Source organism: Falco naumanni, chromosome 5, assembly GCF_017639655.2.
Source record: "Falco naumanni isolate bFalNau1 chromosome 5, bFalNau1.pat, whole genome shotgun sequence".
Lineage (NCBI taxonomy): Eukaryota > Metazoa > Chordata > Aves > Falconiformes > Falconidae > Falco > Falco naumanni.
Window position 1 is genome coordinate 70,335,864 of NC_054058.1, and position 14,956 is coordinate 70,350,819.

The 14,956-nt window shown below is 44.9% G+C and overlaps 1 protein-coding gene across 3 annotated transcripts in view; it reads left to right on the forward strand.

The window, feature by feature from the left end:
• Positions 1–14,956, forward strand: part of ELAPOR2 (endosome-lysosome associated apoptosis and autophagy regulator family member 2) — a 103,746-nt gene that overhangs the window by 61,047 nt on the left and 27,743 nt on the right. Inside the window, exons 3-7 of one of the 3 annotated variants that reach the window (XM_040596501.1) lie at positions 7,571–7,766; positions 8,377–8,524; positions 11,305–11,391; positions 13,720–13,825; positions 14,463–14,615. In XM_040596501.1, the coding sequence (XP_040452435.1) occupies positions 7,571–7,766; positions 8,377–8,524; positions 11,305–11,391; positions 13,720–13,825; positions 14,463–14,615 (690 nt within the window). Of the gene's footprint in view, positions 1–7,570; positions 7,767–8,376; positions 8,525–8,715; positions 11,392–13,719; positions 13,826–14,462; positions 14,616–14,956 lie in introns of those variants that run through there. The other 2 variants (XM_040596503.1, XM_040596502.1) reach the window with 2 other exon arrangements.

Sequence of the window (14,956 nt, forward strand, 5' to 3'; positions counted from 1 at the left end):
GGGGAGGGGACTAGCACACAGCAGTGGTGGCTGCTCTGAGGAACACTGTGAAGCTGAGGAATTAATGCAAGGCTGTCACACAGCAAAGGTGTTTAGGCAGTAGTGGTGTGCGTGGCACACTTTGAGAGTCGCTACCAAGAGGCTGTGATTTAGCAAAACACTCAAGCAAATGTTTAATCCTATTCCTCCTAGAGCATCCCCGCTAATGTGTGTTCCTAACCCAAGTCAGGTAGGTGAGTGCTATTGATGGCATAAGGCTTCTCACTTAGACTGAGGCTCAAGGTTACATTTTGCCACGGCATTTCCATCTGGATGTTTTTGTAAAGTGTATTGTTATCCTGAGAGAGACCCCAGTTTTACAAGTAATTTTTCCAGATTTTTTTCCTCTGTGCATTAGCAATATGCTGTCCTTGCAGGAAAAGTCCTATTGTTGGCTTTTTGAAGCACAGATTCTTTTAGGTGAGTCAGTAAAAAAGCAGGAGAGTTTGCACTGAACCCATGGAGTTTAATTCCTGGAGAAGAGTTACCAGGAACTACATGTTGATGTATATATTGAGACTTCCGAAGGAAAAGTTCGCCTTAGTGGTTTTGGTGATTTCTTCAACCTATTTGTGCACATGATGTAATTAAATAAGTTAAACACAGCTTCCTCCGAGTTGCCAACTTCTCTTTCAACAGGAGAGCAGCTGGCAAGACCTTGAGATTTGCTATGGGTTGGTAGAGGGATGAAAGGCAAGCGCTCTGTGTGTGTCTGTGTGCATGCGTGCGCACACAGGGGACATCGTAAATGGCACTAAAAGGCATTTGCACCATCGCTTTGGTTGGTGAGCAACCAAAATAAGCCTGATGGAGTCAGTGGGGCCTGGAGAGCTACTCACTCACCCTGAGGTATGTGGCCTGCCATTTCCAGTGCTGAGCCACTAGGATGGCTGTTGTAACCCTTGCAGCAAATGTGGTTGATAACCTCTTGGTGATGACTGCCTTCCTCCACTCTATGCTACACATCCATGAATTTGTTGACTACTTCCTTTCCAAACCCACAACTTTCAGTGTCCAAATGATGAAGTAAAAAGTGATAATAAAACTGTTCTATGTGCCAGGCCAGCTAGGGAAAATGGTACTGTTCCTGTCAAAGAGGCGAACTGGAAAAAGCATTGCTCTGTTTTGTAATTTCTTGAGTAAAAGGGAAAATTACTTACTCTTAAGAAAAGGAAGGCTCTCTTCCTTGGAAGGTACTCTTCCCCAAGTTACATCAGCTTTCAGTGTGATCACATTTCGAGCCTAAACAGCCTTGACAGACTTTTTTTTCTTATAATTAAGATTCAGTCTGGATCCTGGTAACACATTGGGGTATAATGACTGAAGAAAGCTAACATCAATTACTCACAGTCTATTGGAGAAGCCTTGTATAAATTATTCACGGAAGACATTCTGAAGCTGGCTGAGATTATAGGAAACATTAATAATGAAGCAATGATTTCCTCTCATCCTTTGGCTTTCTTTTTTTCTTTTCATCCTGTATTTTGGTTGGTCCTTGGTTCTGTGTTGTGCGGACCCTGATGTCCCAGGGTATCACTAAACAGATGTTTCTGTGTGCTTGTCCTTGGCCACATCTTCTCCTCCAGGTTTGTGGCATGTGTCTGCTGAACCCAGCAGCTGTTCAGACTGTGATGCTGCCAACCTTATATTTCCTTTCTGAGCCACAGTCAGCCCAGACTGCCACCAGGAGACAGCAGCGTCTCACCTAAATCCCAGGCAGTGCGGCTTTGGATGAACAACATGGGAATGGAGGGGGGAGGGATGGAAAGCCTGTGTTTGAGACCATTTTTCCTGGGTATTTTCACTGTTTTGGGTAGAAGTGCTCCATAGCTACCCCCTTCTAATGTTGTAATCTGGCAAAATCCAGTCCTGTTTCTTTTCTTAAATTGTAAAGTGTTGAGAGCCAGGAGGACACATGAAAGTGCACGTGCTCAGTGGCAACAGAATAAACAGAAGAGCTGAAATAGTTTCAGGTATTGTAAGTAAGAAACGTCTGGAGAAAAATGTCTGCTGAAGAGAGTGATAGAGGTGGAAGTAGTGGGTCCGAGTGGTGTGGGGTGGGAAGCTAGCTGAGAGAAGCTGTAAGACTGAGTGGCCAGGGCTGCATAAAGGAGGAAAGCAGTTGAATATATTACAGGTTTAGTGCTGGAGGATGCAGGGCATTGAGGCAGCTTTGATTAATCTTCTGGTGAAATCACAATTATTTTGATCCCTCTCACAGCACAGCAGTATCTGGGAGATATTCAACATGAGAAAACTCTATAAATGAGGATTTCAGACCTTAGGAGGAGTAAAGTAGTCATACACTTGTGAGGATCTACTCTGTTAGTCCAGCAGTGTTTGTGATAAGCCTGTCCTGACCCCCACCATCAGAAAGTTAAGCAACGTGAGATTGTTAGGGTCAGTTACTAGAAGAGTAATGTGACAACTAACATTGGTCCCTGCCCACCAAATTCACTGGGAAGGCCACAGTTGTACTAAAAAGCTGTACTAAAAAGCAAAACATGACCCTGGACCCTTGCAGTTGAAGGTCAAATGAGGCAAGCCTGTTTATGGTCTGCTTTGCCCTCTGGCAAGGTGTTTCCATGTCTGCAAAGTGACTGTAAAGTGCTATCAGATCTGCAAAGTGATCTACTGCAAGCACTCCTTGGAAGTGGTTACAGCAGGCAGGGCTCCTCCAGGGAAGTAAGATACCATCACTCTCAACATACAGGGTTTAAGAGGAGGGGGCATTGATTAGATTGGCCAGTTTGACCTCAAGGTCCATTAAAATGCATCCAGTTAGGTTGATGCTGATTATTTGTCTTTGGCGTGAGCTTTTCTTCCATATGTTGTCCAGTTATGGTGTGAAGCACTTGAGAGACCCAGGCTCCATCACATGCTGTGACAAATTGTTCCAGCAATCAGTCATTCTTCCTATGAAAAAATCTGTTATTTCCAATTTGAATTTGTCTGGGTTCAGCTTCCGGAGGTAGTTCTTCTTATGCAGTTTCCTGTTTGATTAAAAAGTCCAGTGGGATCCTGCATTTTCTCCCCCTGGAGATGCTTATATATTAATGAAGTTGACTCTCAATGTTCTTTTGATAAACTAAGTAGACTAAACACTTCAGAACTCTCACTGCAAGACATTACCCCCAATTTTAAAAGCGTTTAAAGTCCTTTTGTTTTGCATTGACCTCTTAAAAATGCAGAATCACAACTATATTCAGTATTAGAATGATCTTCTTGCCCGTAATACACGTTTCATCCTACACATCTCTACCTCCACCTCTAAATACATTGACAGATCTCACTTGTGCCTTTTTTGCATGTCTTGACAGTGGAAGCTCTTGGTGAATGGTGGGTCTGCTCCAACCCTCAGGCTTGCTACTCTCTGGGGTACATTTCAGCCCCTTTCCTCCCTGCTCAGTGATGGTTTCCCACCAACAGCCCTGTCTGAGATCTGTTACTCAGGCAGTTCTTATGTGCCTTACTGGTACTGTATGGTACTACCTTCTTCATCAGAATGGCATGCAAAACTAAGTTAAGTGTATTAGAAACCCTAAGTCTATTACGTCCACTCAGTCACCTTTATCAAGTGACTTGTAATCCTTTTAAAGAATGAAATGAGGTCTGTTTGACAAGACTTATATACAATGGTTTCTGTGGGTATTAGTACTGTAGCTCTTCTTAATTTTTTGTTAAGTGAATCCAGCATCAGCTTTCTTGCATGCATGTATGAATGTGTGTGGCTTCCTACGGCAGTGCCTATCTAACAGTACTTTATGGCATGTTTTGCGAGCAGGACTGGTCACCTGTACAAACCACAACATATTTTTTTTCTTCTGTATTCATTTTAAGAGAGCTATAGCTACAAATCACCAATAACTGCTTCACTGGAGCTACTGAAGGCATCAATGTATCTAGCACCACAGTATGCTGTCCTATTCCTAACTGCCTCTGGAAAAGTTCTCCCAGTTTTAAAAATGCCCACGATGAGGCAAGTCATGAAATCTTTTAATGCGTTTCACAATTTTTTTCACAGAAAGAAAAAAGTTCAAATTCAGTCTTCACAATGTGCATTGCTCTGTGTAACTCAGTGTGTGGCACCCAAACTGATATTTGAAAGGTGTAATAGGAAAGTTTGCAGTCAGAGAGGGAGAGGGAATAGCGGTGTCCAAACAGGCTCGATAGTGTCAAATCTGGAAAAGATTTTCAGAATTGCCTACGTGATTTAGCAGCCTTAGTTCTGTTTTCTGAATCAGGGTAGGCATATAAGGAGTTATTCAATAGAGATGTTTTCTCTGAAAATTAGGTATCAAATGCTTAAAGAAATGGGCTCTGGGGCTGGGGGCAGATGGTGTTTCCAAAGCCTACCTCTGTCAGCCAGGAGATTTAATTTTTCCCCTGGACTCCGAAGCAAGAGGGAGGGTTTAGTGGAGGGCAAATCAGAGCACACACCTAAAATTTATGATTTAGATTCCTGAAACTTCACATTCCACCTTAACCTCCTACGTGGTGATGCTGCCCTTCCCGATGACAGCACTTTGCATGTGTCACCCTCATAAACACAGCAGTGCTGCAATAATGTCAAGCGGTCGCTGGTCAGTGCTGGGTCTGTGCTCAGCTACGTCTTAGTGAGATAGAGCAGAAACGAGCAAGGCGTAACTCTAGTGCCCTGGGACGGTTCATTTGTCTGTGCCCCGTCCCCCGGCAAGCACCTCCTGGCCCATCGTGGCAGACATCTGCTCTGCAGGGTCCTCCGGGCATGGCCACAGCCTGCCCTCCGAGCGCTGGGATGGGCTTCTGAACTGATGCTACTTAGTTGAAAGAGGGTTTGGCCTGGCTTTTGGTGTCCCCCCGTGCTGGAAGAGCAAGTTGTGGTACACTAGGAGAGGAGATCATCACTGTGCTCATAACGTGCTGTGTTTTCTCCCCATCCCCCTCCAGCCGCTCCTCACTGCCTGGAATGAGACCAAATGATGCATCTGTTCCAATGTCAAAAGTGGTGCATATTGCCACTAGCCGCATTCAGCCCCAAATTGAACCTGGCAAGCAGCTGGCATGCTCAGAGCTAGTTTGCTTGCAGTCGTATGTGTTTTGACGGGAAATGCTGCTGCCTTTGAAATATGATTCTTAAAAAAGGGAAAGAAGGTAATTCCCCACCTAAATAAGAGGAAGGGTCATCTCGCTCCTGGAAGGTGAGTGATGGATGGCAGTGTCCTGTGTGGCAGCTTGCCTTATCTCTTATACCCTTTTTTTTTCTTTAAAATTCTCAGGCTGCAAGGAGTTAAAAGATATTATTTCAACTAAAGCAATAATCTCCATGCAGCCTCACTGCAATCGAAGAAGAGGCTCTGCTGCCTTCTGCATCTTCATTACAGCAGTGAATTGCTCGCAGTTACTGACTCCTTATTTGAAATTCACAAATCTGGAACATGTGGTTGAGCAGCACTTTCCATTTCTTGCTATTTTACTTCCTTAAAAAAAAAAAAAAAAAAGTGAAACTGTTAAAAGATTTGAATATGTCCTTACAGAGCTCATTTTTTTACTTCCCTTCCCGATGGCTTCTCTTTGCGCCCTTGAAAAGAAAAAAATAAGGCAAGATTTAGTAATAATGCTAAAGCAATGAGACAGGACACCTCTACACATTTAAGGTGAAAAGCTGTACAAGGTGTGGTCTGAGTTCCAATGCACAGCAAGGTGCTGGCTACTTTTCTCTGGATCTCTAAGGAAAGCTGAGTGTCTGAGCCCAGCTGCTTGAGCATCCTATGGCTTGAGCTGAGGTCCCAGAGGCAGTCAGTTAGTTGTACTGCTACATCATGTACCACTGCCTACAAAAACTCCTTGCCCCCACTGAGGGTGGATTTTTTACCTGTCTGTCAGTCTTTCACAGAAATCCATTACCACAGGATTTCCTTGTGTATGCCCACGCCATCACCTGTCCCTGTTAGGCTCCTGCCCGCTTTCCTTCTTAGTCCATCACCAGTGAGCGATGGGGTTAGAAAAGCAGATTTGTTGTTTTGAGGTCCACTGGTTCAAATTCAGAGAATGCTGATATGACCAAGAGGGAAAAATGACCCTTTGGCAGATCTTTCCATCAAAATGGACCTTTTATCTGCATTCCAGTGATGCACATCAAGGACAATTACACAAAGAAATGTTGCGGGAGCTGGCACAGAAATGGGAGCCTGAATTGTGGTTGTATTCAGGTGTCATGCAGCCATAACTTTATCAAAGTACTTACAATCAAGTTTTTTCTGCAGTTAGATAAACACCAGAACACATATGGAACCGCATATGCTGGGACTTCAGCTGGCATCAGTGGTTTTGGGCCAGTGTCACTACTTTGGCTAGCAGTCTGGTCTCATTCTACAGTTTTTCAGACTAGGGAGCTTCTGTCTGTCAAAGCGAGTGTATGAGACATCTGTCACTGCACAACGTGGCATGCATGAAACAGGACAAAATCCCCACCATTTCTTGTGTGCATTGCACTGAATCCTGCTTTGGCTAGACTGGCACAGTTAAGTAAAAATCTACAAGCAACACAGGAGATATTGTGTGCTGTCAGAAAGCGCTCATTTGTTTTCCACCAGGATGTTCAGTCTCAGGACATGGTGCAGCATGGGGCTGGGGGAAAGTGGGATGCTCTGCCACTGAAATGAGCATGGACATGGACATACAGGGCTTCAGCTGCTGTCCAGGTTTCCCCTGTATAATGGGAATATTCTTCCCTTTAGCAGGTAGAGATGTGATCAGACTGGAGCAAGGGACATGCAGTTACTTGGAGTAAATAATTTCGGAGACATCAGTAAAAAAACCCACTTTGTGACCATACCTCCTGATATGTCCCCTAGTTACACATTTTTAGTGCTGTCTTTGCTGTACTGGCAACCAGTGCTTATTTTTTCAGCATGCTTAATATCAACCCAGTCAAAGATCCTCATTTGCTAGACATAGGCCCTTTGGTGAGCTTTTCCAAGACCACTTGGTCTATCAGGCAAGGCGTTCAAGGCTTTGTAGGCATCCATGTAGGGAGAAATGTGGAAAGATCCTTGGATTGGGTCTGCAACTCTCAGCCAAGGCTTGTGTTGTGCTGCTGTACACCCTTCTTAGCTACCATCCAGGTGGGTGAGATGAGTCTGCTCTGGCTCTCAAGTGCTGGTGATTTTAATTGAGTTCAAGGCGGGTGAGCAAGGGTAAGAAGGACTGTATTACAAGTCCTCATTTTTACAAATTGGTTTTGGACACAGTCTGTGGGTAGAGGTTTCATTTCTGAAATCTTGTTTTGCCAGCAGAGACAAACTGCAAATCAGTAGTCATCATCTGAGATTTGGTCTCAGTCCTGCCATGTCAGTGACAAAGCAGGCACTGGTGAACATCTCGATTCTGCAGTGCATGTTGGTAGTTCAGCTGTTGTATTCGTGGGACTGGGGCATCCCTGTTTGGTTCCCTTTAGTGGCAGTTCACTCTAATTAAGCAGCAAAAAATTAATGGAAATTAATAGGGATTAAATTCTCCATTCATATGCTGGAAACGATTGCCTCCCCAGCTTTCTCCTGTGCCTCTGGTGAGTACCTGGAGATGAAGAACCAGGTGTGCAGCAAATGTGCAGAGGGGACCTATTCGCTGGGCAGCGGGATCAAGTTTGACGAGTGGGATGAGCTGCCGGCAGGATTCTCCAACGTAGCGACTTTCATGGACACAGCGGTTGGCTCGGCTGAGAATAAAGCCGACAGCTGTAACAAGTAAGAAGTTCTGTTTGCATTTGTGTTACGCAGCCATGGGCAAACCTGAGACAGCTCAGCAGCGCAAAGCCAGAATGTCTGATCTAAGCTCTCCGGAGGGTAACCAGCCCTATCCGTGGCAAACAAGAGGGGCTGCAAGTCAGATTTGTAGTCACCTCTTTGCTGCCATCATGGTCTCCTCGAGCTCATCAGCAGCTAGTGAGTCTAAGACCAGCCTGGAGCTGCTCTGATTTGTAGCTGGAAAGCTCCAGGGTCATGGTATGGTAAACGTGGCTAAAAGGTACTTTCACAGCCGATTTAGAGACCCATGGTAGTCATAGAAGGCTGTTACTAATTGAAAGTATATTGAACCTATGGATAATAAACCTTTCCTGCATGGGCTGGGTCCTACATTTATAGCACCTTTCCCATGCATGGTTTTAATGAAAAGTATTATATTTGCATGAAAAAAAAAAAGGGAATCCAGGAATAAAATCATAAATTCACTGCAGTTAGCTACTGTGGGAATCTGGGTTCTTTATTTAGTAACGTGGTTTTGTATGGTAATGTAAGAAAAGTCTCCTCAGTGTCTGTGATCTCAGCTGAGGCTTCTTTTGTTTGTGTTCATCAGCTCTTCGTGGACGCCTCGAGGGAATTACATAGAGTCGAACAGGGACGATTGTACAGTTTCTCTCATCTATGCTGTGCACCTGAAGAAATCTGGTTCTGTCTTCTTCGAATACCAGTATATTGACAACAACATCTTCTTTGAATTTTTTGTAAGGCCTTTTGTATGGTGAATGCAACCTTATATTGGAGGAATTCCATCCAGATAAAGGCTATTAGAAAGAGCTTTTTTCCTCCCTTTACATTCCCTGTATGTCCATAGCTTGTTACTACTGAACAAGATAAAAAAAAAAAGTCCTATTCTCTTTCTGTCACTTATGCTGCCTTTTGGCATTTATTTCAGCTTCAAAACTCAGGCTAAACTGATCCTATCTACCATGCACTGGGATTTTTCCACTGGGGTCATGACTGCCCCTGTTAATCCAGCCTTTTACAAGACAACTGTTTGTGGTAGATGCTTCAGTTTGGGGGTGTTTGACTTGAGATGCCTTTGAAGGGACTTGACGTTGAAAAAGACTTCTTCCAAGGTAGGCATCCAGAACCTGAGGTGCTCCAAGGCATTAAAATGTGGAAACCCTAGCTTTAGTTTTAGGTCAATTTGGGTCATAACATGAATTAGATGACAATTCATAGCATGCATAGATGAAAAGAAAACCAGGAGAAGAATCAAAAGGGTGATCCCTAAAAAGAAAAAAAACCAAACCAGAAACAACAGTAACTGTTCTCCAAACAGACTTAGGAGTAAGCATTCAGATGACTTTCAGTAGGAATTAGGTTTTGAGGACACGTCTGCACTGCAAACTGGAGGGGCTGGGGATCATTAGTTCTGAAATGGGAGCAGCCTGGCTGGGGTTGCACCATGCTGTACCCAAACAATCTGATCAGCAGTGACCCAAATGGGAAAGGCAACTCTCCTCTGCCCACGTGGATGGACTGGTTGGCTCCAGGGAGCTGGAGTGCTCCCAGCAGCAGGCTCTGCAGTGTGGTATAAATGCCCCACATCACTGAGATGCTTTGGAAGGTTCCACCAACCAACACCTGCATAGCTTTCCTTTTCATGCTGTACCTACCATTTGGGACAGAAAAAAAACGTAATGGGAGGGCAACTCAGAGCAGGAGATGACTGGAAATTTTCAGTCTCCTCTGTTACTGCCTCTGTATCTGTCGGGTAAGCTCTGGTTTTCATCCAAAAAACACAGCTTATGGTAGCTCACAGGAGTGAGAAGCCCTAGCTGGTGTTGATTAATGTTTCTTGAAGCTTGGGGAAAAGTGCAGAGTATCCTTACCCTTAGTAGAGATGGGAAAGGAAAACAAAAATAACCTGTTGGAGGCATCCTCTTGCTTCTACATCAATGCAATAATTTGCTATTGCATACTTTGGTAAACAGACACTGCAGACAATAGTATTTAGCTGTTTCAGTTTTATTTTAGACTATCTTGCCTTCTTCATGTGGAGAAAGCAAATACACTTTCTGCTGTCAGAAGAGTGTACCAGGGTTATGAATCCTTGTTCCAGTGACTTGAATGACTGACTGATCTGCTCCTGCAAGGAAGCAAAATATATTGTTCCTCTGAGCACTGGCTTTGAAAATGGCTTTTTGATTATTACTTTTATCCATATTCCATTCGTTCACCTCCTTAAATTTATCATTCCCTGCTCAAGAAGCAGTGAGTTGTGCAGTCCTTTATAGAAATGCCCATGTAAATAATGCCTAGTCAGCCTCAGTATTTCAGGGAAGCCATATTTAACATGCCTCTAAAAGTCTGAATTTTTCCTCCAGCTTGTCTTTGTGCTTAGATATATTTAACAGTGACACTTTATCTCTGGACAGTGGCATTTCAGTGGCAGTGGTTTGCAGGTTACTGGGAAATGGTGAAGTTTTTGGGTTCTCCAGGCACAAGTGGCTACACTGCTGATCTGAGGGTAAGCGAGTTGTCCTCAAATGTGGGAAGCAAGTGTAGATGCTTCCTGTTAGATACCCAGTGCTTCTACATCCTTCCTTTCCAAGGCTCTTTTTTCATATTGAAGCCCTTTTTACACGTTGTGAGAAGAGACTATATATTCTTATCTCCTTTTTGCAGGTGGGAACCAAAGACAAAGATGCTGTAGATCAGATTGTGCAAGATAATTAGGGATCTACCTTCTACTTAGGTGCTTCTCTCACCTATTTTCCTCAGTGCTGTTGATCTAGGTGGGAATTAAGTGCTCAGATGCTTCAGAGGATGTGGGGTTATGCAACTGGTTTCAGACTTGTGGAGCAACTTTGAGGAGGTTGCTTGACCCTGGGTCTTCTGAAAGTGTGGAACTGCCCTTTCTCCCTGGTGGAATGAAAGCTGAATAATCGAGCTCATGCCTCAAAGGGACTTGATACTTTTTCTTCAGAGAAGACAGTTATGAGAAGAAAGAAGTGGACCACTGTGAGGCCATGCGCCAAGCCTTGCTGCAAGGAAAAGCAGCTGAGCTGTGCTGGACTTGGGCAAGGGACAATCACCCTCACGCTTCTGCCGGGGCAGACTCTGTCTTGATACCGTTACTCTCAGCCCTATTGAGATCAGGTGGCAGGGAGCCAAAGACATAGCAGATATTGGCTGCAGTTTGTCATCTAGCTTTGGCCCATCCGCTCCTACCTCCCATCTGACTTAGAGGCCCATGGCCTCTGGGTTTTAGAGAATTGGGCCTTGGTGGGCTCAGCAGAAGGAGGAGGCAGCCAAGACAAGATGCTCAGCATCCAAGTCTGACCAGATAGAGAGAGGACAAGGCTGAGATCTCCTCCTGCTCTTTTTTTCCATCTGTGGGTCATTGGGGGCACTGTTAAGCTGCTAGTGGGTTTTGAAAGTTGGCGCGTTTTTGGGTTTTTTTTTGACATAAGTAATGTCCCTGACAGGGAGATGCATCTGGCTGCGGTCACTGATCTTGTGTTTTTATTAACAGATACAAAATGACCAGTGCAAAGAGATGGAGTCCACGGCAGACAAGTGGGTGAAGCTGACAGACAATGGGGAATGGGGCTCTCATTCCGTAAGTGAGCAAAAAATTCCTTCATGAAGCTTTTTTCCATTTTTAAATGTGTGTGATTTCCTCTGAGCAGACAGCAAACAAGGGCCAGATCCTGTTAATGCATTTGCAGGAGCACAGCTTTCCTAGTACTGAGGGCAGATCCCAAGCAAATGATATAGATGCAAGACTTTGTATTGATTTCCCTGAGCTTTGAATCAAGTGCTTTATGAGGCTAAATAGATTTATGCAAATCCGCATGCCACAGTCACTCTGCATGATTGTAATTGAAATCTTCTGCAACAGTTGTTTACTTGTGAGAACGCGTTATTCCCAGTTGCTGAGCAGAGCAGCAGGAGCCATGTGTGTATGTGGAGGCAGGCAGGATGGGCATTTTATTCTCAAGTGCAGGCAGAAGGGCTGGACTGCACCCAGCTTGCGCTCTGTGGTGGCTTACCCAGTTGAAAAGCAAGCTGGCAGCACCGGGGTGGCTCCTGCAGCACTGCCAGCTCCATGTTGGGAGCCACAGGCCTTTGGCTGGCCTGTGACCCAGCTGGCTGGGTTTGCTTGGTGCACAGACAACGTGTAGACCAACTCGTTAGCTCATGGTGACGCCTGGCTTCCACTATACCCTAACTCCCAGAGCCATACCAGCAAAGGCCCAGCATAGGTGACATTATGCCAGAAGAAAAAGGCATTTTATGAGCATAGACAGCAGCCTGGTCTCTGTTTTCCATGGTCAGCTTGTCCTCCTGGAGGAGAAACCGTATTCCTGAGCCAGCTCTGGTTGGCAGTGACTGTTAGCTCAGGCACAAGTCACATCAGGAGGCAGGAGAGCTGGGTGAGGATGGGTGAGTGGCACAGGCTGAGAGGTAGGTCCAAGGCCAGGGCATTGACGTGGGTGAGCTAAGAGATGTAGACAGTGTCTGTATGAGCGATGGTGCCACCACCTGAGCTCATCATCTGAGGTGTGCTATTGTCTCCATGGAGTATGAAGGTTGCTTGGATGCCTGGCTGAAATGCAGGCGCACGAGTAGGTGAGATGAGTGTTATGGCTCTTCCTCAAGGCTTTTGTCTGTACTACAAATCCTGTCCCGGTGGCTTCTCTGAGCCTGGTTTTCCAGTGTCTGCAGCCTCTGCTTCCAGCATGCTAGTCCTGCTGCACAAGAGCTGATGCTGCGTATCTCTGCACCACACAACATGATATTTAGTTCAATATGGTCCCAGTTCTGATGTTACCTGTGGTAACCCAGCTGTGCTCTCCCCTCCTGGCTATTAGCTGTTTGGGGAGTGGGAGATACAATACGCTGTATTTCCACTTTGCTGAATTTTCAGACTCTATCCTGGGTGCACAAAAACTGTGGCCCTGCCAGGCCTGTCCAGCACTGCTGGAAATCTCAGTATCTTGCACCCTTATGCTGGTAGAGTTTATCCCTCTTCTTGTGTGCAAATAGAGCACCTTCAGGCCAGTATCTCTATGTTGGCAGTAGGCATCTTGTACTGGGCTAGCAGGTAACAGTGCAGCTTTGCAGGCCAGGCAAGGTCTTGGGAAACCTGCTGCTTTTAGTGGGAGGAGTGAAAACTGCAGTTACACAGGTGAGTTGAAGGCAGCAGGCACCAACACTGCCGCTGAAAGAAGTGGTCCTGCCTTCCTCCTGCCCCTTACCCCAGCCATGGGGCCACCACCCCACCACCCTCCTCGTGCCAGCACAGGGGTTGTGCAGCTCCTTGCTGAACCATGCCATGAAGTCAAGTAGGTCAAGGCAGTTGGAAACCAGGTTGATTTCTGCATCTCATTTGCTGTTTTGGGGTCAGAAATGAGCAGGAGGGATGGGACTGCTGCTGGGGACACTCCTGGTTTGTGCCTGGCTTACTGATGGCGATGCTGTAGTATTAGATACAGGCAGAGCTTGATTTTTAAAACCTATAAATAAAACTGGTTTGTGAGCCCGGATTTTTGAACTCTGAGTCATGTTGGGTTTCTTTATAAAATTGTATCCCAAGGCTTTAAAAACAAACTGACTGTATCTGAACACAGAGCTAGAGACCAAAGAGTGGCAGGGGTAGCCGTATAAAGGCAGGAGCAGCTTTTCCCAGTTCTGCTTACAGCAAGGTGTTTTTCCATAAAACTGGGGTGTTGAGAAGCTTTTTTGAAAAGCACACTTTGGCACTCCTTGGAGATGTCTCCACAGCATCTGCCTAACTGTCTCCCCATTACTTTTTGCCTCACTAAGCAGCTTAAGAAAAGCCAGGATTGCTGCTAGGATGCAAGAAATCTGGGTAATGGAAGTAAGAAATGAAACAATTTCTTGGTGAGGGGATGTCTGCTAACTGTCATGTGTGTTGTTGCAGGTAACTCTGAAATCAGGTAGCAATATATTGTACTGGAGAACCACAGGGATTCTCATGGGGTCCAAAGTAGTAAAACCAGTTCTGGTGAAAAACATCACGATTGAAGGTAAGTGATATTTGCCTTGCAGGTCTTATCTCACTCTTTCCTCACAGCGTTTGCCAAGTGCCATTTCTGCTGGTGTGCCTACAGCACCGAAGTGGCTTTTTTTAGCCTGCTTGTCCCTTGTTTCCTCTGACGTGTAGGGAGAGAACAGCAAAACTTCAGTCAGGGAAAGGCTGAAAACTAATTTAGCTGGTAAATGATGCCATCTACTGCAGAAGACTGGCCTAGCAGATAAAGAGAGAGAAAAAGGAACAAACTGGTTTTCTTTAGTATACTATAGGAAGAGCGTGCTTTTGGCAAGCATCTCAACAGCGATAAATAGATATATGTATCACAATAGTGACATTTCAATGACTATATAAATAATTAATCTGGGGTTGCTCTCTTGGTCCTGTTCTAAGTGTAATCAAACTTGTAGTGTCGTATAAGGTTCTTGCATGGGTCAGTCTTGCATTGAGGAGCAAAGATTAAAGACCTAAATTATGAGTCAGCAAAGCCAAAGTATCTAAAGTGGGTAGTGAAAGTGTGTGATTTTTAAACTGTGTTATGCAGCTGGCTTAATTTCCCCCATAAGCAGGTAGGCAGTAGTTATGGGGCATACCTCTCTGTTTCAGTGCTTTACGTGTAATTTATCTTACAGGAGTTGCATATACATCTGAATGCTTTGCATGCAAGCCTGGTACCTTCAGTGACAAACCAGGTTCCTCTGGCTGCCAGGTGTGTCCAAGAAATACTTATTCTGAGAAAGGAGCAAAAGAGTGCACCAAGTGTAAAGAAGAAATGTATTATGCAGGTACATAAATCAAATGGGTTAAGCAAAACCAGGAGATGTAAGGTTATATGCTATTTCCATGTGCAGATGTGAGAACGGTTTTATCCAACAATAGAGTTTAGTCTGTAGTTGATATGCAAAGGGGAAATTAAGATGGGACTTCTCAAAAGCTGCAGGGGGCACATATTTGCATTATGGGCCACAGTCGATTTTGGCTAAGGTCATTTATGCTTACATGGAGATCTTTATGACCTTGAAGGGATGAGTTCTTCTGGATAGTAGCAGTCAGGCTGTGCCCTCTCGTGGTAACTTGTGTTACCAGTTGGCGATGACCTGAACTGGCTTCATCACTGGCTTCAGTC